Source organism: Phyllostomus discolor, chromosome 2, assembly GCF_004126475.2.
Source record: "Phyllostomus discolor isolate MPI-MPIP mPhyDis1 chromosome 2, mPhyDis1.pri.v3, whole genome shotgun sequence".
NCBI lineage: Eukaryota > Metazoa > Chordata > Mammalia > Chiroptera > Phyllostomidae > Phyllostomus > Phyllostomus discolor.
In genome coordinates, this window is record NC_040904.2 from 208,783,121 (window position 1) to 208,808,029 (window position 24,909).

Consider the following 24,909-nt stretch of genomic DNA (forward strand, 5'->3'; position numbering starts at 1 on the left):
CGCCTCCTGCCCCGCCAATGGCGGGGGGCGGGGTCAAGTGCGCAGCGCGCAGCACGCCGGGCGGGGGGCCTGCAGTGGTCCTCAGGCTGCGCCGGAGAGTCTACCGCGTGCGGCTCTCTGCGCTGGGGCTGCGGGAGGGAGCGGGAGGGTTGATTGTAGCTCCCGGGGATGTCGTTTGCACGCAGTGCTTTTTCATTTGTGAGCGAGGCGTGGGAGCAGATTGGTTTTGGAGGTAATTCCAGCTCTTACACTCCCATTAATGTAGTCAAAGACTAGTTGCCTACCCAGATTCCCCGGCCTGGAAACCAAGTTGGTGAAGCCAGGACAGAAAAACAAATTAACGAGTTGTTTGCTACTGTGGACTAAGAAGGGATTCTACGGAAAGTGATCTCACAGGCTGATCTGATAAATTCCTAACTGGGTGGGTCATGATAAGTAGTCATGCCCCAGGCATGGAAGTTCTTTAGTAAATGTTTTATGTTTGTCTTAAGCAAGCCCTGCCCATTGTTCCTGTGCCCCTAGGTTAACATACCTTTGAAAGGCCTCGGTTCTGATCCCTCAGGCGAAACCACCTTCTAGAGCGAGTACTTTTAACATAAAAGCTGCAAATTCATTCTGAGAAGCATTTTTCTCGGTCTGTTGAGATCTTGCTTCCAGGCATGTTCTCTGTTTGGCTCAAATGATTCTTCACAGGTTTCGAAATTCTTACCTGGACACAGTGGTGATTTAGTCTGTTTGATGATTTATTAAGAAACATTTACGACTGACTGGATCTTTCTAGTCAATGATTCTTGCTAGTCAATGAGGTAGTCAATGATTCTGTTTCCAACTTTGTAGCCATTGGCCAAAACCTCGATAGGTTTGGGCCGATTTGCATAAGATCACACACAAAGTGGAGCCTGGAATTAAGTCTTTGTTTTACTCAATTATGAGCTCTTTGCAAAATGTTTTTATTCATTCATGAACCATGATGTTTGTAAACGAAGTGGCCTGTGATAGGCCACCATAAAGACTCATAAACCCACGGCTGCCACACAGCAGCGGTGGCTGAAGCGGAGGGTGGCAGGACAATGCTGAACTGCCCTTCAGGGGAACTGGAGGGTCGCAGCTGGCCTTAAGAGGGGGAGTGCGGGTCCTCAGCATGAGACTGTACACTTGGACACAGGACTGAGTAGGAAATTCATCAAAAGTATTTACGAAAAATATGGCAGGCCTTGTGCACACACTGAACCAGACTGAAATGGAGGAGCAATTTCTAGAAGTAAAGAGGAAGTTATGGGGTGGGGAGCAGTTACCACCGAAGAGCTCTTCCAGTATAGGGCGTGGTAGGACCTATAAACCCTAGCTCCTCCTACAGACCCCGACCGATGATGGTTAGAACCTGTCAGAATTTCTGTCAAGATTTACATGGGTAGAATGAGGTGCATTTATGAGGGAAGTATAGGAACCTTCGAGAGACATTAAGTAGTGCAGTGAAATGGAGCTGGGGGTTCTCATGGACAGGTGGCCAAGCCTATTGTGGGAAGAACTTGATAGTCTCTAGCTTTGCATGGCTGGAGCTCTTTTTTTTTTAAATTAAAAATAGTAGCTGGTCCTAAGCCCCGGCTGGCATAGCTCAGTGGATTGAGCGCGGGCTGCGAACCAAAGTGTCGCAGGTTCGATTCCCAGCCAGGGTACATGCCTGGGTTGCAGGCTATAACCCCCAGCAACTGCACATTGACGTTTCTCTCCCTCTCTAAAAATAAGTAAAATCTTAAAAAAAATAGTAGCTGGTCCTGACTGGTGTGGCTCAGTGGGTTGGGCATCATGGCATATATTGAAAAGTCACAGGTTTGATTCCTGGTCAGGGCACATGACTGGGCTGCAGGCCAGGTCCCCGGCTGGGGACAGGCTACAGGTAACTGATCAATGTTTCTCTCCCTTTCTTACTCCCTTCCTCTCTCTAAAAATAAATAAAATCTTAAAAATAGGCGAGCCCTGGCTAGGTAGCTCAGTTGGTTAGAGTGTTGTCCAGATATGCCAAGGTTGTGGGTTTGATCCCAGTAAGAGGCAAATACAAGAAGCAACCAGTGAATGCATCAATAAGTGCAACAACGAACTGATGTTTCTAAAACTCAACCTAAAAAAAAAGTAGCTAAAACCTCTCTAGTCTTCCTGACCTCAGACCAGAGACCACGAACAAATGTCACTTAACTGTAATTTTCATAGCCCACATCAGCATCAGAGAAGAGTACCGTTAGAGCAGAAATGATCTTACGATGATGACCTGAGTGCCTTCTCCAGTACGAACATTTTTAAAGTTGTAATGCTGTCTTTTATTTATTTACTTTTAGAGAGAGAGGGAGAAAGGGAGGGAGAACACTGATCAGTTGCCTCCCTCGTGCCCCCATCTGGGGATCTGGCCCACAGCGCAGGCATGTGCCGTGACTGGGAATGAACCAGTGAGTGATCTTTCAGTTCGCAGGCTGGTGCTTAATCCTCCGAGCCACATCAGCCAGGGCAGGCAAAATACCTGACCAAAAATAAAGTACAGAGGTCTCCTTAGCCGTTGTGAAGATTTGAGAGTGGGAGTTAGCAAATAATTGAGTACTTAAAGCAGTCGCCGGTCTTCCTTGGTGGGTACTGGGAGACCTGGACTGCCAAGTGTGGCAGGGCCCTGAGACTGTGCTCGACCAGGATGGTAGCAGCAGGGTGCTGCTGAAGGTGCTCAAGACAGGACTCTCGAGGAACAATCACCTTGGTGGCCCCAACAGGCCAGAGGAAAACAGGAGACTGATCAGAGCAGTGGGGTATGTGGAAGCCGATGCGAAATGTTCTGAGAATTTGTGTGAGGCTGACTGCCACGGCCCACTCGTCCCAGCTCACGCCGCCGGACTGCATCGGGAGGGAGTGTCTGCCAGGGACAGCTCGGTGTCGGTCTGACTCCGAACCCCCTCGGCCCCCGTCACACCTCTTCCATGCACAGTGTTTGCTTTTCAAAAAAGATTTTATTTTTTAGAGAGGGAGAAACGGATTGGTTGCTTCTTGCACGCCCTAAACTGGGGACCTGGCTTGCAACGCAGACGTGTGCCCTGACTGGGAATTGAACCGAGGTCCTTTTGGTTCACAGGCCGATGCTCAATCCACTGAGCCACACCAGGAGGGATAATTTGTAGTTTTAAACACTCTACATACGTGAAAAACTCCTTAGGAAACACGTTTTGTGCTCTACCTTCCTAGTAACTCCAAATTTTGCTTGGTTTCTGAGGCACAATTATTTTAAAATATTAACTTTAGAAATGTTACTCAAAAGCTCAGCCTATTTCCTCATCTGTATGTTCTGTGTCAGGCTCGGGTATTTCTGGAAAGCTTAGTACAATACCTGGCAGGGTAAGTACTTCATAGTAGTTAGTGTCAAGAACAGAACACTAGCCTTCTCCTTTTAATGAGAAACAGCACTCCTAATAAAAAATGAAAGTTTACATTCCCTAACAGCTGTAGCTGTGGTTTGTAATGTTCTGCTCTGAGGGTGCCAGCTGGACACCATCACCAGCCCAAGCGGCAGCCTGAAGACGATGTCCAGACCGCTGTCATCGCCACCCAGGGGTCCTTCTGAGGCGGCCCCAGGAGCAGCATCCCACCTCGCCCTCTGGGGGCTGCCCTGCCTCACCGTTTACTAGTGACTGTGCCTCGGAGGGCAGCAGCTGGGCCGGCACACGCCGAGCAGGCCCTCATGCCTGTGGAAATGGACTTCTTATGGGGCCTCGCAACCGACACCCCTCTCCAGGAAAGGATACTTTCCCAGGGTTCCGAGAACAGACAAATCTAGGGCGTTCACCCTCTACCAGGAGGCAGAACTAAAAATGCTCCAGGGCAAATGACAGAACCCGGAGAACTCTAGACAGAAACTCCTGCCTCCCACCCTCTCCCAAGGGCTTCCCGGAGAAGGAAGCAGGGCTGACAACCATAATGCAGGCACGTGACGAGGGTGAGAGACTAGAGTGACACACTTTATTCCAGCAGTCTAACTCCAGGGAGCATGCACCAGACGAGCGTTCCACCGGGCACCTGAGGCCCTCCCAGGCTTGCTCTGCAGGTGTACGAACTCCAGCTCTGCATCGCCGTCTGGGTTAAGTTTCTTCCTCTGAAAGACACAACGTTTCTCCTGAGCCACATCAAACCGGTGGACCGCTTCTGCTTTCACCGCCTCTGCCCAGACGTCGAGTCTCTCAGACCCTCACGGGGCTACCAGGTACTTCCCTCCGCCCCAGCTGGTGAAGCAAGCAAGGGGGCTTTCAGCCCGTGCAACGACCCCGGAGCGCCTCTTCTCCTGCAGCCCGCTGCCACCACAGGGGACTCGCATCACGATTCTCCAGATGCTCCTTGCTCACCCTAGCCTCGGACGGGCCCCCTTCCTCCCCATCCCCTTCCTGCGGCCTGAAGGCCCCTGAAGCCGCTCCCGGAGCCAGAGCGAACGCCCCTCCAAATCAGCCAGGTCTCCGGCAACTCTCCAAGTTTCACCTCCACCTTCACGGGCACTGCGGCCGCAGAGCTGGGTCCCTAGCCTGCCCAGCGCTCACGAGACTCCACAAAGAGACTTATACAAACCTTCTTCCTCCTCCTCCTCCTCCTCCTCGTCCTCATCGTCCTCGTCGGAGCTGAAGGTGCCGTCGGGCAGGCTGTAGACGCGGATGACCTGCTTGTTGGGGTCCTTGAGGATGAGGTACTTGCCCTCCTCCAGCTTCATGCAGATGTCGATGACGCAGCGCAGGATGCCCCAGGCGTTCTCTATGCTCAGGTTGATCTGGCTGGCGAACTCGTTGGGCTTGAACTGCTGGGTGCCCAGGATGACGTGGCGCGAGGAGTCCTTCACGTGGTACCGGGACACGTAGCTAGCGGGGGAGTGGAGCGTGAGTGGTGGGGGCAGGCTGGCCTAGGGGCTGCTGGGGGCACACAGCAATTAAACGGGGACACCTGGCCCGATGCTTTTCCCAAGGGAAAGACAACGGCAAGCCCTCATCTCCCCGCCCGAAGACACCTCCTTGCGGGAGATGATCGGTTCCCAACTCCCGGACGGGAATCTCACCCAAGCTTGAGGTACTCGGACCCAGCCAGCAAAGCGCAGCAGGTCCACCGGGCCAACTTGTAGCTGTTGTTCTTCAGCTCAGTGGCAATGACGGCCCCTCGCTGCGAGTCCAGCTTCTGACGCCAGTCAACGCCATTACAGTGCTGCGGAAGGAAGGCCAGTCACGGGGGAGCTCTGGCGCCTCCTCTGGCAGAGGAAGGACTCCCTACCAGGCTTGGCCAGCAAGCAGGCGAGGCCACAGGGAAATCCGAGGTAGCACTCTTATAATTCAAGAGGCAAAGGTGTGGCCACCGCCTTGCCCGGCCCACCACACAGCAGGAACTCAACGGATCGCAGCTCCTCCCTTCATAAGAGCTCGTTTAGACACAGACACACACGCACAGAGGCTAAAAACAAGTGCCGTGTAAATGGCAAGAGGCAAGTGCTCACCACACGGTGTGTGGTGAGGGGTTCAGAGATGAAAAGCGGCGGCCAGCCGGGCAAAGAACATGGGCAGAGGCCGAAGGTGGAGGCCAGCGGGAGCGGAGGCCCGCCTGGCGTTGTGTATCCATATGTACACACAAAGCAGAAGCCCCTGGGATCACCTCCTCCACCACCTCTGTTAGAGATGTGGGGACTCCGAGTCAGAGAGAAGCGCTAGTTTTGAAGGTCGCATGGCCAAGATTCCCAGACTTCACCTGGTTCACGGCAATCGCAGACCAAAAGAAACACCGCAGGGTCCCTCCTATGAACTCGTCGGTTCCAAGGCACTTGGGGGTAGTATTCTGATACCTGTCCCTGTGTTCCCCTCAAAAATCAGACATACCCTGCAGCAGCCCGTGGGTGTGCTGTGGCATCTGAAGTCTTTCCACAAATCCGAGCTACACCACGGACACAGTGTTTGGGACGATTAAGTGGCAGAGAAATGGAATGGGGGAGGGGAGGAGGGAGCTAGGAGACAAATGTGAGGCCATGGGCGTACTGAACAGGGCCCGAAACCACGGAGATGCCGGTGAGCTCCAGAACCGAGTGAGGAGACAGACCGCGCCTGACAGCAAACAGCGGGGGGCGGGGGAGTTCGGGGCTCTGAGTGACCAGGCTGATGTCAGCTAAGCCAGAGGTAATGACAGAAATCAGGACCTGGGAGGGCAAAGTGTTCTAGTGGAAAATCAGTGGAACGGGGAATCAGAGTAGATTCCGAGTCGGGGCCTGGGGTAGGCGGAATTCTCGGATGACCCCCACGGTCCCGCCCTTGAGTATGGGTGGAACCCGTGACTCTGACGAAATGTCACTCCCATTCGTATGCTCCCTCACCGTCAAAAGGATTTCCAGGTACAGTTAAGGCCCCTTAAGATAGGGAGACCACCTGGGAGGCCCCACGCAACCCTGTGAGCCTCTTCAATCTGGGTGCAGAGGTCAGGGACAGAGCAAGTCAGAAGTTCAAGGCACAGGAGGATCTGATGTGCTGCTGCTGGGGTGACGATGGAGGGCAGCACACGGCAAGGACTGTGGCGGCGGCTAGGACTGAAAGGCCCCAGCTGGCTGGTGGCGAGAATGGGGGACCGCAGTCCAGTAGCTGCGCAGCCAGGTCCTGAATGGTGCCAGCCAGAAGGAGCCTGGAAGTGGACTTTCTTCCAGGACCTCCAGATGAGAATTCAGCTCTGCTGACACCTTTGATTTCATCTTTCTGGTGTTCTGAGCAGAGACCCAAACCACATGATGTTAAACGTCTGGCATACCGAACTGTGAGCTAAATGGATGCTATTTTAAGCCTTCAAGTTTCTGTTACTTTGTTATGGAGCAAAATAAGACTAATATAGAGCTGTCTAAAGAAGTAATTATGGGCCCTGGCTGGTGTGGCTCAGTGGACTGAGTGCTGGCTTGCAAACCAAAGGGTCGCTGGTTCAATTCCCAGTCAGGGCACATGCCTGGGCTGAGGGTCAGGCCGCCAGTAGGGGGTGTGCCAAAGGCAGCCACATGATGTTTCTCTACCCTTTCTCCCTCTCTACAAATATATAAATATTTTAAAAAAAGAAACCATGGCGAAAAGAGCTGTATAGGCAACTGACCCTAAGAGAAGGGTCCACCACAGATCAAAAAGGAGGGAACCAACACAGAAAGGGAGCTGAGAATGTGTAAGACCAGAGCCACATGGATACAACAACGCCAAATGCTACAGGGAGGCCAAGGTGGCAAGTCTAAGAAATGGCCTGGAGCTCAAGTCACGGCCAACCTCTCAGCAGGGCTGGAGACCAAGGACACCTGCGGGTGACAGTCAACAGCATTAACTGCTGGCCCTTCAGCCCTGACGAAGGCAGAGCTCGGTGGCCCTCTGTGCTCCGCCACTGGCTACTCCTTTAGCACATGCCCGGCCTTGGCGCTGTCCTTCCCACTGAGGAGAGAACTCTTAATTCTGTACAGCAGCACCCAGGGGTACTGTGCCCCAGTTAGAACTCAGGCACATAAGCCCGGGCAGCTTCAGAAAGGATAACAGCCCAAGAACCATGGCACCCCAGCATGGGAGACAGCATGAGAGGCAGCGGGAGGAGGAGGAAAACAAGGGAAGCGAGTTTCACCTGGGTGTCTCCCGAAGAGCCAAACAGGAGCTAATCTTAGACTGGGCTTGGTGAGTGGGGCGGGGCACGAACCGGAGGACGGAGGCAGCAGTGGCTGCCGTGTGGAAGAACGGGCCCAGAGCGAGCTGCCAGGCTCACGGCGGGGGAACCTGCCCACCCAGACCTCGGGGAGAGACCGCAATCAGATGCTCAGGGAGAAGTCCCGGAAGCAGGCCGTCACCGCCACACACAGTCTCCTGCCCAGTGAGGAAGTGAGTGGAGGGAAAACGCGGAGGACAAGCCTCAGGGGCTCTCTGTGTATGTGAGGGGGAACCTGCACCGCGGGCCTGCAACAGCGCGCCCCGCAGGGAGACAGACGGGGGATGCCTCACCCGGGAGTCCCACTCGTTGAGGGTCTTGATGTTGATAAAGGACACCTCCCCGTTGGCTCCCGTCATGACACCGTCGTGCTCACAGCGGACGATCAGGTCGATGTCGTCCCCGAGCTTCCACCTGCGGTACCTGCGGCACAGAACAGACCCCACGGGTCGCTGGAGACCCTCGATCCCTCGACGTCAGGTGTGTCGCCCCGGACAGGGTCAGGCCCGCGCACACCCCCCAGGGACATACCGGTACGCGACGGAGGCGATCTCGTTCTTATCCATGTCGTCCTCCACGAACGGGTTTGGGTTGGGGAAGTTGTACCGCTCTTTCCCCTGTAAAGACGACCGAGGTGTTATAGTGCCAGTGTGTCGCCAGACCCCGCAACTTTGCTGACTTACTGCCTAGGCTGGGTCCCCGGGACCTTGAGGGGCCGAGCCTACCGTGTGTCACCCGCCTGCTCCCCCTCCGGGCACAAGCACTCCGTGAATCACGACAGGCGGCGCTCACCGACGGCTCACACGTGCCAACTGTGTGCTCCCGTGCACGCTCATCTAATTACAAACCACACCCCTCCCGTGTCTGTGTTTCTCTGCGGCACACACTGCACAGTGCTCAGGGTTTACTGTTTTCCTCCTCACTAAAATAAAGCCTCCCGGGGGCAGGAACTTGCACCTGACGGTGCATTTGCACGTGACAGTACAGCTGCTGAGTGCCCGAAGCGATCTGCACGATGTGCCCACGTGAGACGAGTGACGTCAGTGCCACTCTTTTCCGGAGAAGAAGCAAGCCCACCACTACAGAGCTGTGAGGTGGTGGGGCCAGGGCCCCAAGCCTGGTGGCGTGACCTCAAAGTCCAAGCTCGAAACTCCTCAGGGACAGGAAGGATCCCACCCATCCCGCTCAACCTCGCAGGCCCAGAGGCCACTGCAGAGCAGACGCTCAACGAGAGCAGCGGCAGCCGACGAGGGCCGAGAGGCCCACACGCGCCCGCCCTCACCATCCTCAGGCACTGCTGCGAGAAGTTGTGGTTGATGTAGGTCGCTTCCATGGCCAGGTTGCGGGGCGAGTTGAAGGAGTTCCCTTCGTCTTGAGGGGGCTCGTTGGCTGTCTCGCTCACCGTCAGGAGGTCTGCAAAAGTGGCAGCACGTCACCCACGCACAAAACAGAGTCACAGGTGACGAGCAGAGCACCATGGGGAGAGATGGCGATCCAACGACATGGGCCCTTCCTTCCAGGAACTGCCATCTACTAACAAGGGTCTCCTGAGGGGGAGCGCTCCTGGATAACTTTGGATTCCCTCTCGTTACATAGGCCACAGTGTGTGCAAGCCATCCCTCTTCAGTCATTCCTCCAGAAAGTGTCTGATTTTAGTAGCTTTCACACAAAGACAAGGCCTGACGCACGGAGCACAATTACAATGTTTTGTTTCACTGCCGTCAGTGTCGAGCCACCTGGATTTCACTCACGGCGGGCACGTATGCGCACGTGAGTGGGATAAAACATAGGCACGCGTCTTTCCCTTTATAAGTGAGCAATGGCTGGGAGCACAGTTTTGGGGCGCTGTGAGGATGCAGAAAGCTGACACCCCAAGGAGGCACAGCCACAGCGCCTCCTCGTCTTTGAGGAGGCTGGCGGGTCCCACACGGCTGTGGATGTCTGCGGAGAGACGGACTCCTGCTACTCACTCTCTAGTACCGACGGACGGCTCGGAGCCAGTGAAAACAGGCTTCTTACCGAAGTCAGAGTTGTCCCTCTTGTCAAAGAAGAGCTTGGACCCGACCCTCTGCACCACGATGTCCCAGGAATACACGGAGCGGGTGCAGCTCATCAGTGTGGCCAGAATGGCGTCGGTGGCAAACACGTTCCCCTGGGTTTTTGCCAGCTGCACAGAGGACAGGAGGTGTGAGGACACCCTCGGCTCTCACCGCCCATCCGCCCCGAGGGGAGAGGACTCCTCGGTAAGGAGCTCCCGCAGCCACGCCCACACAACCTGCGCGAGCCCGCCTCTAGCTGCCCAAGGCTGCAGCAAACCATCCCGCAAGCCTCGCTGGCAGTGCCCACTGCGGGCTGCGCGGGCCTGCCGCTCACTGAGCACCTGCCCTGTTCCAGGGGAGCACGTCCCAGTACTTCCTTCCACCCTCCCCATGTACTCCCCTTAACAGGTAAGGAGAGGCAGGCCCAGCGAGGGGGAGCCAGGGGGCACATGCAGCTGGGACTGCAGTCCAGCCAGCAGAGCGCCTTAATTTTCATCTCATCCTAAGTCTGACTCGGGAGACTGTTAACTACAGGGTTTCCCAAGGCCCAACCCCCGGGTCCCCCGGGTGCGCCAGTGGCAGAGGGCGCGCACACCTTTCGGATGACGGGGTCGTCTGTGGTGGTGACGGTGTGGAAGATGCGCTTGATGCTCCGCAGGGGCTTCTCGCTCCGCGTGGTGATGCGGTCGAAGGCTTTGTCGTAGTATTCGAGGGCCCCGCAACACTCACTGCGGGGAGAGCGGCGAGACGTGCCCGTGAAGGGGGGGCCCTCCCACTTCTCCCGTCATGCCTTGGGATCTGGGGTCCTGCCCAGAAGTCTAACGTGTGTGTGGGGGAAGAGAGTCTCTGACTAGAACAGGAGGCGAACCGCCGGCGCCCACTTAGGCCCCCACTCCCTGGGCTCCTGGTGTGGCTCCACAGAGTCCGTGAACTCGGCCGCCTCCCCACCCTGAGGATGGGGGCTTCGGGGCGGCCGGCACCCCAGTGGGCTGGCTTCTGTCCGCCTGGTGTTCCAGCTGCCCACTGTCACTCCACTACTCGCCCACCCGGGTAAGGGGCTCTCTGAAACGCTTTGCTTTTCCCGAAGAACTGCCGCCTTTCTCCCTCTGCCAAAAGAGCTATAAAACTTAATTTCTCTTTTGCTCAAGATTCCAGGAAGCTGAAAGAAATCTGGAATTTAGTATCAGCAATTTTTTTTCTGCTTTTGCTTTGCTGCTATTCTCCTTCTGCCAAAAAGAGCTACACAATTTAATTTTTTCCTTTGCTTACAATGCCAGGAACTCCAAAGAGACCTTAAGTTTAAAATAAGTAAACTTCTTTCTGCCCACCCTCCCTCCCCGGCACTGGTTTCAAGCTCGTCTGTTATGCAATGTCTTTTGAGTAAGTGGCTTTTAAGTCCTTTCTGGAAATACTAGGGCTTAGGAAAACATTCGCCACCAGCTGCTCCACCCACGAGCGCACAGTGGAAGGAGTCCAAGACGCCACTTACATGTCCTGTGGTTCCGAGACTTCCAAGTAGCGCATCTTCATTAACTGAGGAAAGTCCATTTCTTCCTTCACCTCCCAGTCACTACGGACTTCAACCGAGGAGTCCCGGGGTTTCTGTAGAGGGAAACCACCGGAGGGCAGAGTCACGGCCAGAGCGAAACATGAGCAAAAGGCAGGTCAACAGTACAAAGAGCTTTTACTCAATACATATGCCCGGAACACTCACTACATGCCGGCCGTTTTGTAGCACAGAACCCCCCGACTCTTAGGAGCTTATAATCCAGGGGAGGACGGAAGGGATCCAGAGTTCAAACACAAGCGGGAATTGCACCCCCAGCTAAGGGCAACACCCAAGGATGCGGCTCTTTGTATTTCTGTGCTTTATAAAGGAGCCAGAGCAGCCCCTGGAGAGCTCTCTCGGGGCCCCAGCTCTCAGCTCCCGGCACGGCAGGCATCGCGCCCAGCAGAGCTAACTTCTACCACTGCCACTTTGCTCTGGCTCACGTGTGTCTTCTATTCCCACCACGTCCAACAAACACCTACACAGGGACAGCCACAGCAGCATTATATATGACAGCAAATAGTGAAAACAACCCTGATGTCCACCAGCCGGTGAGCAGGTGGACAAGATATGGCCTACTCATATGATGGGATTCAGCGACACAGAAAAGTGAAGAACTGACACACGATGCAACCTGGGCGAACTTTGAGATCACGTATCGCATGACTCCATTCATATGCATGGGCAGGACAGGCGCACCCAGAGACAGAACAGACTGGTGGCAGCCGGGGGCTGGGGAAGAACAGCGGCTGACTGCCGAAGGGCACTGGGTCTCTCTTTAGAGGGATGAGAATGTTCTGAGACTGCCTGTGTAATGCCAGCACAATTCTGTGAACGTGCTAATGTGCACTTTAAATGGGTGAAGTGCACAGTGCATGGACTGTACTCAAAGCTGTTACAAAACCAACAAATAAACAAAATCAAACACCTAGACAGAATTCTGGTATGAATACGCTACCTGTGACTTTTGGTCCCATTTCTGCCTCACTCCAAATTGTTTCTGAAATTTCTTCTGCAGTCGTATGCGTTCTCTGGAAGACAAGAGATGTGCTTTCAGTGCATTTTTAAGAAAAACGAGGCCTTCACAAAAAGGAACAGAAGAGGCTCACTGCCCTCAAATACTGACCAGCTACATTGTACTGCATCTATAAGTAAATGTAGGGACTTTTTTTCCCTACATTTAGGGACGTAGGGACTGTCCCTACTGGCAGCCCCAAGCCGAGCCAGGCTGCTGTGCTGCACGGCTCCAGGGGGCTCCCAGGACCCAGTGCGAGCGGGGACCCGCAGAGTTGTGCCCCGGCAGGACTGAGCCTAGGGGAGCTCCAGAGTCTTTTATTTTCGTTCCCTCTGGTGTGTGTCCCCAGTGCAAACAGTTTCTCGCTCATGCCGTTTGCCTTGAACCGAACCTGGCCCTCAGAGAACGAGGCCGGGCTTGAGAGAGTGGCTCCACTGGCTCTAGGGAGGTGTCTCTGCTTCTCTCAACAGTGAGGAAGACAGCCGCTGTCCTGCTCTGGTTCACTGACTTCGGAGTGTGCGTAGTCCCGGAGGCACACCGTGTTCTGGCGGGCCGGGCACCTCACCTCTCCTTCTGCTTGGCACTCTTGGGCAGCGTCTGCAGGTTGAACTGCAGCATGTTCCGCCGATCTTTGTCTCTGCGGAGGTTCCGCTGGGAATCAGGAAAACACATCGACGTTAAAACCCTGGAGATTTGGCTTACAGTAGGCAGTGCTCAGTGGGAGCTCATTAGTGTAGGTTCAGGATGCAAAGTCCAGTTGCATATTTTACAGAATCAATACACAATCTACATAATCAATAGTCTGGGGATTTAGTTGAGTGTGTACTTGGAATTAGCTTAGACTTGCATTCACATACTAATTTTATTGAAGTAGGTTTACTGGCTCTTATTAGAGTCCCGAGTTTGCCTCTTTATGTAGTAAGATGTGGTCCAACTAGACCATCTGCTTAATAAAGACCACAACCTAGCAATTAAGTCAGGCAACAGGCACAGGTGAGCCCTTTTATCAGGCACGAGTACACTTAGCACGGGGTATGGTGGCCCACCTGCCGGTCAACAGAACTCTAAACTGTCTGCATGAACCCCTGGACCCAGGGAAGTTTACTTCAGTGCAGTGTGTCACTGAACGGCTCCTTGGGGGTGCATGGAAGACCCAGACATGTGGTCTTCCATCAGCACTCACTGGGGGGCATTTCAGGCAGCAGACGACAGCCCTGAGATGCAGCCACCCCAAGACAACGTGGCTGCTGGCTCTCGGCCTACCTGTGCAAACCGCATTCGGTTCCGCTGGTACGCGGTCTTCTGGGTGCGCGCTGTGTCCACCAGCTGGAAACTCGTTTCATCCTCCTCGTGGAAATAGGCGTACTGACTCCCACCGCCAAACTGAGAGGAGTACTTATCTGGGGGCAAAGGTGACAGCGTGTCACGGCCACTACCCACAGACTTCACAAATACACATTAGCTCAAAGCCTCGCGGTTTACGTGCGGCCTCGGGACGCTGAGCGCCAGCCGGGAGCACCTTAGACGTGCACTCGCAGCCTCAACCCAGACCCACCGAACCAAACCCGACCTTCAAAAAGGATCCCCAGGTGATCTGTTGCACATTCAAGTTTGAGAAGCTCTGATCTAGAGAACTTTTCTACTATAATAGGGCAAACTTTAATCAACAGTCTAACATTATTTAAAAAAAAAAAAGCAGTGGTATCCACAGTCTAGAATAGGACCCTAAAAACTATGAATTATACTCAGCATTTTGTCCTCACTCTAGAACACGTTCAGGTGAAGGTTACCAAAAAAAGGAACAGTCTTCCCAAGGCCCTGATGGGCAGCCAGCCAGAGAACACTTACTTGTGTACCTCTTATCTTGGTAGGTGGTCCCCGTCCAGTCTGCGACCTAGTGCGAGCAATAAGGGAAGACAAAGCACACAGGTCAAGCAGGCCGTCTCCTGTTGACCCAGAAAGCCCCAAAAGTGAGGACGCCACGTGGGAACGCAGCAGAGGGACGGGCTCACAATGCCTTTGTGAGTGCCCAGCTCTCCTGTGGCTATTGGAAGTGCCCAGAGGTTACAGCCCTTCTCAGCTGGAGTTCCTATAAGGAACACAGGAGTTATGCTTTTGAGAGAATAAAATTAAAACGAACTCATAGAGAGCAGAAGCCACAGCTTGAAAGACTGAGACTCCCACGGACAGGCAAGTACCTTCCCCAGCCGGTCTCCTTTGCTGAATGGCTGGTACGGCATGTCCCGAAACTGCTCGGGGACCGCACAGGGACCCCAGCCTGACGGGTTGTCTTGGATCACGGGTGTCATGAACTTTGCCATCTTCTAGAACCTTAAATACACAAAGTATGTAAGTAGCTGCTTGAAGAAAGCTAAAAAAAAAAAGCCTATTTGAGGTAAGCTAAAATATGAATGACTAAATTAAAAGGCAGTACGCAAAACAGAACCCTCAACTCGTAGCTGCTCCTTTCTTTTCTTATAAATAATATTGTGAATACTTATAACTCAGAAGTCTGCTAACAAAACTAATTTACATTTCATTTTTTCCACTGTAACATCTATGAAATGCGTCTACACCTCATGCGTGACGGGGTGTTGTAACTGAATCGGCAATTTTTCTTTCTTAGTGTGAATATAAGATAATGGTGTTACATAAAACAATAGTGCTTCTTAAATTTGGTGATGTCTCAGATTTGATAAAATGTAGTCAAGTTTTTTCAAGTGTAATAGTCATGTTCAGGTTCTTAGAAAGCCCATCACCAAGGCATGAAATATTGAGCTTCCCTAAGCCTACTTCTTCAGCTGTAAAAATAAATAAATTTATTGTTTTATTAGTTAACACACATGCAAACACTTTCATTTTAAAATGCCACACAAGAGACTATTCAGATTTGCAAACACACATTTACACAGAGTGTTGAGAAAAATAAGCCTGTGTATCCTGAAACTCAACTTTCCTTTCTTGTGCTTCCAGTTCCCTGTTGCCGTGCAAACCCTTAAGCAAGAGGACACACAGCCAAGCCAAAGGTCCAGTGAGGGCTGAGGTCGCCAGGAATCTTCAGCCACAGAAGTGGCCATATAGCCACCGTTCATGAGTATTTCAGTACCAGGCATTTTGTTTCATGCTCATCATGCATATTCATCACATCCCCCCAACAATCGGAGCTAGGGGCCAGTATCAGCCCCACTTTTCAATAAGAAAATCGAGGCACAGAGGAGTTAAGGCATTGCCCAAAGTCACAAATGGTAGTTGACGAAATACTTGAACTCTGGCATTCTGGTTCAAGCCCACACTCTGCCTAATGCTGTAGCTCCTCTCAGGAGAGAAACACCAGGACCTCCCAACAGATGCCTGACAGATGGCTGACAGTTCCTATCAAATCTACCCTATCACACTCACAGTACGCCATTAATCCTCTGGAAATGCTCAGATGGTGCATTCCCGGAGGAAAACGCACTACACAAGTACTTCCGGAGGCTGGAGAGCAATCAAAGAGCACAGGACACTGAACTTAGTAAACTCTCCTAGCTGTCCCACGATGCACAGACTAGGGCTTCAGGGAACTGGGTGACAGCAACAGAGAATGAACCTGGGCGCTCCACCTGCCACCTTGGAGCTTAAGGTACACTACAAGGGGGCTGAGCAGTCGCAGAACAACTCGCGTTGAAGGTGTACTGAGCGCCTACTGGGTGTCCGGCACAAGCTAGACACTCAACACCACTCACTCCTCCAGAGAGAGTATTTTGCAGCTCAGGCAAACCAAGGAGTTGATCTATCCATCATTTCAAAATGATTTGGTCTCCAAGGTCGTCTGTCCATGTCCAGCCAGCATCCTTCCCATTGTCTAGCTGGACAGCAGCCTGGAAAGGCCTGGGGTTTCAGACCGCATTTAGTAACACAATAATGATTCCGCAAAACAGGCTTTTAGAAAATCGACTTGCTCTGCCAAAGCTCAGGGAGGAAATAGGCCCAAGGCTTGACAGGCGTTCTTCTCAGGAGTGGAAGCCCGGGTTTCTACACACGAAAAATACACGAGCGGGATGGAACCAGGAGGAGAAACCGAGCCCTTCAGTTAAAACGCGGTGACAGCTGTACTGGCGTCGGGGGCGGGGCGGGGAGGCACCCACAGGGCAGTCGGAAGGGCCTTGCTGCTGGGGTGGGGTGTTGTAGACCAGAGCTCACATCTACTCCCTTCTAGCCTTCCACTGCACGTTAAAGGGAAGGAAACCTGCGGACCGGGAACTCCGCAGAGCAGGGCCGACACCGCTCAGCCTGGCACTCCCCTTGCCTCACTCGGAGAAACTCTAACTTTGGCCACTTAAAAACGACTCTGAAACCCAGCTGGGTTAAGTGACATTATTAAACTCGCTCAGGCCCTTGGCCGCTAAGCGGAGTTTAGGGCCGGGGACCTCATCCACAAGGCCGTGCCACGCTCCGCGCAGTATCCAGGACCTGCGGCTTGGAAGGCGGATTCCGGCCCCTTCCAGTGGAGGAACAGCGGCAGCAGGAGGGGACGTCCGGGGGTCTCTTCCGGGAGGCCTCTGACGGCCGGGCCCCGCCCAAGCCGACCCCGGAGGCCCCCGGAACCCTACGGAACACGCCGCTCACCTGCAATGGCCTCAGCTGGCCGGGATGGCGAAAGATACCCAAAGTGCTCGCTACCTGCGGCACTCCGAGGAACCGGGAAAGGAGAGGCGATGCGCGCGCAGTGACCGGCGCCGTAAATCCGACCGGCGCTGTCGTAAACTGCTGTCCCGCTGCCTTTGGGTTCGGCGACAGAACGCGAGTCGTAAAGCGGAGGCACGCCGGAAATTTGTCACTGCTCCTTGCAAGGCGGCCTTGTTAGCTTTAAGTGCCTTTACGCAAGGAGGGTGTTTACCTTTACATCACGGGGCGTTCGGTGACGCCCCGGGAGGGCGTTCAGGTTTACTGAAACGTGGCGGCCTGTGCAGTGTAAGTTGGAAGCGGGAGTGGCCGACGGCCCCTCTGTGTCCCACAGCGACCCGAAGCTGCTGCCTTCTCTAACCAATCATATGGTTTGATTCTCACAAGTAGTGGGAAGTCGAGTGTCTCAGGCGGATTTTATTGTAACTCCCCGCCGCACCCCGCCTTCTTTCACAGTTTCAGAAACTGAGGTGTAGAGGGACCTGTTCAGCCTTCTAATGTAGGCGGTGGCTGCCAGGGTTCAAGCCGTACTTCCACAGTTCTCAAATATTATACGTCGAAGATTTCTGGGAGCCCTGATTTGAAAGATGCAGATTCCGGGGCTCACTTCTGTCGCCGGACCCAAAGGCAGCGGGACACACACTTATTCTTGTGTGTCTAAGCTGGAGCCCAGGAATCCGCCTTTTAAGTTAGACACTGATTCTGAACCCGGGAATCACTTCCCTACCACGGGCACCAGCGCTGGCCTTTCCGCAGCTCCCAGTCTTCAGAGTTTGTCCTGGAATCTTATTGGGGAACGTCAAAACATTGGAAGTGAATGCGAGGGCGCGATTTTATTCAAACCCGATCCACTTCTACCCTATCTCCTGGGTTTTCTTTCCCAGCCTCCCAACCTGTCTCCTTTATTGGAAAATACATTAGCTAGCAGATTGGATGCCTATTCTTGACTGCCACCTTCTACCTGGGCTTCAGTTTCCTCAATTACCTGTAAATTGGAGATGCTACCAAGGGGGTGCTATGAGGTAAAAATAAAATAACGTGAAAATTCTTAGTAAGTCCACATACCAGTTGAGTGAACTCAACAGGGATTTGACCTCTAACGCTTCTTGCTAATCTGTAAAATAACTATGGTAAGAGCAGCATCTGCTTCCATAAATTCCCAGTCTGTTCATCTTCCAGTTTTCCTAATTTTCATTCACGGTACCCAGTGAATGGTGCTCCATGCAAAACCTTGTAGTCATCATTGCTAGTTCCTTTTCCCGTTCCCAGCTCAGCCGGTCCTGTACTAAGCCCTCTTTACTCTTTCTTCAAAACACGCCTGGAGTGCCAGTCCCCCTGCCCCCAACCCCCATCTCCAGCTCGTGTTTGACTCTCAGCATCCACTCTTGCTCCTCTAGGGTTCCTTCTCACATGGTGGTCAAAGCAGTCTTCTCACAGTCTCCTAGCAGCTTCCCATTATGTGCTTAGGATGAAGTCTGAGTGCCTTCCTGTGGCCGGTCTGGTCCTTGGCCACCTTCCAACTTTCGAATCCTGCCATTCTGTGCTCACTCTGCTCTAGCTACTGCGGTCTTCTTTTTATGCCCCAGATATACCAACCTCACTTCCATCGCAGCAGGGCACCTGCATTTGCTGGTCCTTCTGCACGGCACACTCTTCCCCAGGTTTACCTGTGGCTGGCTAGGTCTCACCTTCCCTGTCTCCGCTCCACAGTTACTGTATTTTGTCGTGTGTAATGTGCACTTTATCACCCAAATTTTTGAGGGAAAAAGAAGGACTCGAATTATACATGCATATAATCATTACATACCATAGGTATAATAATCGCACATATAATGCACACAAAAATATGGGTGCGCCTTATACATGGCAAAATACGGTATCTCCTCAAGGACATCTTCTCCAACCACAGTTCCTAAACACTGATGTGCCTCCCTCCATCCCTCCTCACCCGCTCACCCTGCTTGGTTTTCTTTGTAGTTCTCTTCGCACTCTGAAAGATTTCTGTTCCCTTGTTTAGGCTGTGTCTCTGCCTCTAGAGTGCGAGCTCTGTGTGGGTGGAAGCTTTGTCTGGCTTACCTAGCACAGTGCCTGGGAACAGACATTCATTGAATTGTTGAGTGAGCACATAGAAATTTTGTGCAAGTTGAACGATAACGTGAATTTAGCGTATTACCCTGGCGTATAAATAAGCACGCAGTTAATGTTAGTGTGATGAGTACCAGCAGTAAATTGTAGTACGTTGTACGATATAAGGGAGATTTTTTTTTAGGGGAGAAGTATTTCTGCTAAATTGCTTGGATCTTGTCTTTTGTCTTTTTGCTTTTCCCTTCTGCTGTGGGGCCACACACCGCCTGCTGCAGCCCCTCTCTCGTGTCAGAGTGTCATCATCTTTCCCGTATTTTGGCCCACACTCCTTTCCCATCCCTGACGGAGGAGGATTTGAAGTGTCCCGTCTCATTGTCAATAGTGGGTCCCTGGGCTTGGGTGGGACATCTTGCCTCCATTCCTGCTCCTGGCTGACACCTGTGCTGCCTCTTCCCGCCTGTCTCTCTTTCCTTTGTCCACGTGCTGTGACTGACGTTGGAGCAACCCTTCTGTACATCTGGTGCCCAATAAGTACTTACTGACTTAACTAGTCAATGAAGAAATGGATCAAAGTCGGTATGAGATCATTCATTCAAGTGGCATTACCCAGAGCCACCCATTTGCAACAGGACCCTGCGTATGTAAGGATATATGAAATTCTTGTCTTCAAAGATCTCCCTGTCTAGCTGAGGGAGTGATTGTAAAACCATTTTCTAAGCCAAAAAAGGGAGACCCATAGGTGCCTGGCAGGCCCCCCCACATGCATCTCATATCATGTCTAGAAGTGAGAGGCACCAGTGTTACTGATTTCCAATCAGACTTGTATGCTATTCCGGCCTATCCACCCCTTCCAGATAAGGCAAATGCACGTTCTAATAGGAATCTCCAATGTCTTAAAAAGGGAAGTAACATTTATTGAGTGCTCACCATATGTCAGGCACTGTGCTAGTGCTTTACGTAAAGGGCCAACTCTTTGTTTCTTTCTAAGAGTTCTCAGAGAGGCACCAACCCTGCCATTGGCACTGGGAGGAGAAGCAGGCTCTGGGGGTGGGGGTGGGGTACCGGTACTTGGCCTGCTGAACAAGCTGCTGAGCCAGGAATTAAGAGCAGTTTCATGTCTTTAAAAGCTCCCACCCTTACAGGGTGGTGGTGGCCTTTCCTGAAGTTCAAGGAGTTCTCTCTCCCCCTGCCTCCTGGGATTTTCCTGTGGGAGGGGGAACTCCCTCCTGGGAGTTCCCTCCTGGGAGGGGCTTAGTGACCATAGTCTGGTGGAAAGGTGAGCCCTGGGCTTATTTCAAAGCTGCATTTGCATAAAACGGCTTGTTTTTACTGAGCTGGTCTGTGTATTGGGAGAGGGCATTCTGGAGATTGTGAGGGGACTGAGCCATCCAGACAACGGCCAGAGCCAGAGCCGGAGCCGGCAACTGAGCCATCCCTGGGGAAGCGGCTGAGCACCCAGACAACAGAGTTGGGAGAGGGAGCAGGGACAAGAGAACAGGTGTCGGTTTCTCGGATGCTCTGTATACACAAAGCATCTGGTGCATATCGATCATTCTAGACTCTGAGGTGAAGGGTTGTTGCCGGGATCTACAGAGGGCTCCGAGAACTTGGCCAAAGGTAGGGTGAGCATGTAATTTACTATCCAAATGGGGGTGCTTCTGGGAGAGAAAGGGGCGACTATCAATCATTGTGCCAGACAAAAGGTGTAACTGGGACCGTTCCTGCAAACCGGCAGGTATGGCCCCCCTAGGGAGAAGGGAAATGAAGTTGCCCCTTGTTCTGGTTATCTGTCGCTGTGGAACACCTCCCTCCAAAGTTTGGCAACTTGAAATAACGACAGCAGTGCTTTTATTGTTGTCTCGCTTTCTGTGGGTCAGGAATTTGGGAGGGCTTGGCTGGGTGGTTCTGGCCTGGGGTCTCTCCTGCCGCTGCAGCGGGCTGTGGACAGGGCCGGAGCCTCGGGGGGGCTCGCTAGACCTCTCGCTCTCTCCATCTCTCCTTAGGGCCTCGCTCACGGAGAGTGTGGGCTTCCTCAGCGTGTGGCGCCCTCAGGGCGGTCAGCCTACTTACATGGGGGCTGAAGACTTCCAGAGCACGATTCTGGCTACGGAGCTGGGAGCTGCCCGGCATTCCACGATCTGGCCTCGGAAGGTAAGCCATCAGTGTAGTTGTACCCGTTCTGCGGGTTACCGGCAAGCCTCCAGCTGGCTGAAGTTCAGGCGCAAGGCTCTAGGAGAGCACGTGGGGGCGGGGGGAGGTGTGGCTGCGGTCACCTTGGGAGCATCATATCTGATACACATGTCAGTTGGCCTCTTCTAGGAGTTGGTCGTCTGCAGGTGTGTGACCGAAGAGGGGAGCAGTCAAAGGCCAGGCAGAGTTTCTCAGGAGGCCTGGTCGGGGGAGGCCTGGAGTGAGGTTGTGGTTTACCAAGGGCCCCCGGATGGATGGAGGTGCGAATGGAAATGGAGAAAGGGGCGAGTCGCAGAGCCAGAGGCTGCCAGTGTCCAGGGAGCCGGCTCTTGTCTGCACTGGCCTGAGCGTCGTCCCCGTTTGCTGGGCCAGCTGTCCCCTCGAGCTGCCTCTGCCGAGGAATGCTCCTTCAGACTAACGCTGCCCCTCGTTCTGACTCCCTCCAGCCCCGGAGCCCCGGGAGAGCGTGGCTCGGCCAGGCGCTTGTGCTGCAGGGGGATTACGTGCTGGCCAGGCGGACAGAAGTGCCCTGTCTGGCTGGCAGCGGTATTTCTTGTGCTCTCCTCTAATAAATAGGTCTTCTGTTTATGCGGCCGCCTCACGAGCTCGGTTAAAGGGAGCCTGCCCCTGCCTCGTGTGCAGAGACACCTCCAACTGTGATGCATCCATGCACCAAGGTCTCCTCCCGGGGACCTGTGCTTGCGGCCAGCACCCCCTCCAGTGCAGCAGCCTGCATCTCCTCCTGGGCCTTCTGGGAACCACCTTAGGGATCGTAGCTCCGTGTCATGGCCGAGGAAACCTAGGCGCAGCGAGCAGGACTGTGTTCTTCGGGGTCAGCCAGCGGGTAAGGGCGCAGTTGGAGAGGAAACCCAGTGCAAGGCACTCACGCACAGATTTGGTGGCAAACCCGACGTGAATAGAAAGTGAGGCTGCTTATCGTCTTCATCTGACCCCACTCAGTGTGACTGTTCATGCATTTTCTTGTGAAACAGTGAATAGGTTTATGCAGTACTGCCCCGGAGTTCAGTGGGTGTGTTACCTACCACACAGTAGACCCGCCGTAAAACCCGCCGCAGTCAGAAGTTATGGACCGCACTGAGCCCCGAGGTTTCAGATGAGGAACTGTGGGTTTGCACCAAACCTTCCCTTCTCAGCACTGTGGCGACCACTGCCCCCATTTTATAGATGAGAAAGACTGAGGGCGGGGGCCCAGGCATCCTCAGTGGAACCGCAGCGCTTTGTCATCCCGTTGGAGGTGTGCCCGTGGGAAGGGAAGCCTTTGAGTCACCAGCCCATCATGGCTTCCCAAGAGCCATGTTGCCCCAGTACATTTTTAAAAATAGCAAACCTTGAAGGATTAAAGCCCCAAAGGATGCTTCAAGTGCCCCGGAAGAAAGGGAGGCTCGCTGTATATTCCAATGGTCGACATCCAAGTTTATTTTTCATCTCAGCTGGATGTACACTCACCCGTCACAGGACCAGCTCTCAGAATAGAGAGGCACCTGTTGAATCACCCACCCCACTTCCTGCCTCGTGCGGGCGTCTCTCCAAGTGCTGAGCCATCCGCTTCTCTCTGCGGCCTGAGATATATCAGGATTTGCAGCCCTGGTGACAGGAGACAAAATAGGCTCCCGTTTCCTTTGGAACCACGGAGCTAGTCTCCAGAGCGCTTGGCTTTTCAATGGAGCAAGCAATACCCAGGTCTCTCCTTGGCTTTCTCTTTCTGCTCTCCACATTTTCTTCCGTTGGAAGGTGGGGTTTCGTGTCCTGGGGACAGAGGTAAATGCAGATTTTGGCCCGGTCAGGTGGTGTAGTCACGGGCCGGTCGGTGCCCTTCCCTGACCCTCGGGTCCACTTTCTGCAGCACGGATGTCATTCTCCTGGGTTTGTGCCACGGGCCCTGGGTCCCACTGTCTTTAGGATGGGAAGCCGTGCCTGGCAGGTGCCCGCAGATCCTGGTCCGGGCCCAGTGGCTGCAGGTGTGATGTTTAAGGGGGTGGGGAAGAATGACATCATGGCAATAAAAGCAGACATCTGTGGAGACAGACTGCCTGAATTTGAACCCTAGGTTACCACTTGGGCGAATCATACGACTGTCTGAGCCTTGGCTTCCTTACCTGCAAAATGAATGGGATCATAGTACGCTGTAGTGAGAATTAAGTCAGGGATATGCAAAGCGCTTAAAGCAGTAAACCCTTAATGCACGCTGGTTGGATTAGCATGGTCACAGAAGCCTGTGGGGGCTTTGACTGGGACTAGGTCTGCAACATTTCTAAAGCAATCCCTGGCCACTTGTGGGGATCAAGGCCCTGAGCTGGTCACTGAGGGTTCAGAGAGACCCAATGATGCTCTCAAATAGCCTGTAGTGGGAAAGTAGTTGTGGCTAATCCAGGGGCTGCTATACCTATGAAGCAATTAGTGAAATATATATTGCCTGCACTTAAAAAGCAGATGTAGCAACGCTGGGCTGGCCCCAGCACATGAGGATGAGACGCTGAAGCTGCAGAGGGGCTGTCCCCTAGGCCAGGGGCTCCCCACTTGCTGTAGTCCCCTCTACTCTGAACTGCAGTCACATCTGACCTCTGTGTTCACGTGTGTTGGCTGCCTGGCCCTCTGGGGCTCTGCAGATAAATCACTGTGCAATGCGGGAGTGCTGTGGGAGCACAATGCGGGATAATCACTCAGCCTCGGGCAGGCAGGAAAAGCTCCCCAAGGGAGGCAGTCACAGCTGCTTCTCTATGAAGCCCGTGGATGCTGCTGAGCACCCTCGTCTTTGTGGCTCAAGGACACGGGTAGAGGGCAGAGTCAGAGCTGGCAGGGAGCTCTGGACATAAAGCGACCGAGGCTCGGTGGCCTCTCTGGGACCACACAGCCAGCTGCCGGCACAGCTAGGTCGCAGGAACAGGCAGGGGCCCGGGCAGTCAGAGACTGCGTGCTCTGGAAGCTGGAACTTGAGCCCCATCACTGCCACTCATTGCCACGTGACTTTGGATACGTTATTTAATCTTTCTGGCGCTCAGTTTCCTTATCTGTTAAGCAGGGCTAAGGATTCTGCTCTCAAAGGAATGTTCTGAGGGCCAAATAATGAGAAAATGGTTAGGGGACCCTCATCAGCCCACGAAGACTCCAGTCCTGTGAGGGTCAGCCACCTTCCTCCAAGTGGGTTCTGGTGCCATCTGCTCGGCAGAGGCCCTGATGGGGACCTGGCCCCCCACTGGCTTTGCCAGTCCTTAGGGGGAACATGCACGGCCCTTTCCAGGTTTGGGCCCAGGAAGGGAATGTTCTGGGATTCTCTGACCTTGGCTGTGAGCAGGACCCTGTTCCAGAAGGATCCAAGGTCAAAGGAGTTGCTGCGATAGGGATGGGGAGGAAGCAGAACTTCCTGAGAAAAAGAGGTGAAATGTCAACATGTCTTTTGCTTTCTTCACGACACCTACTGCTGCGTATGGGGGGCCACCTTTTGAGGTGGTACAGCAGTGGGATGATACAGCACTGGGCTAGTGCTGACTACCCCAGTTCGGGTCGCTCTGTCCTGAGCCCGAGGTTTGGCTTTCTTCCTTATCCACTGAGTTTGTCTTTGGGCAAAACCCCACACTTCTGTCAACTTCCAAGTCCTCATTTGTAAAATGGGCTTCCTAAAAGAACCTATTTTATATAGCTTTTGGGGG

At 53.5% G+C, this 24,909-nt stretch overlaps 1 protein-coding gene across 1 annotated transcript; it reads right to left on the bottom strand.

The window, feature by feature from the left end:
* Window positions 1-3,968: 3,968 nt before the first annotated feature.
* Window positions 3,969-17,047, bottom strand: EIF3D (eukaryotic translation initiation factor 3 subunit D). Its single transcript, XM_028532998.2, has 15 exons — window positions 16,910-17,047; window positions 14,500-14,632; window positions 14,150-14,195; window positions 13,565-13,701; window positions 12,867-12,952; window positions 12,245-12,317; window positions 11,227-11,339; window positions 10,333-10,465; window positions 9,718-9,865; window positions 8,981-9,111; window positions 8,230-8,315; window positions 7,992-8,121; window positions 5,066-5,208; window positions 4,588-4,871; window positions 3,969-4,123 (listed from the first exon to the last, which is right to left on the bottom strand). Exons 2-15 carry the CDS (start codon window positions 14,620-14,622, stop codon window positions 4,110-4,112), a joined length of 1,647 nt encoding a protein of 548 aa, XP_028388799.1. The 5' UTR covers window positions 14,623-14,632; window positions 16,910-17,047; the 3' UTR covers window positions 3,969-4,109.
* Window positions 17,048-24,909: the final 7,862 nt, after the last annotated feature.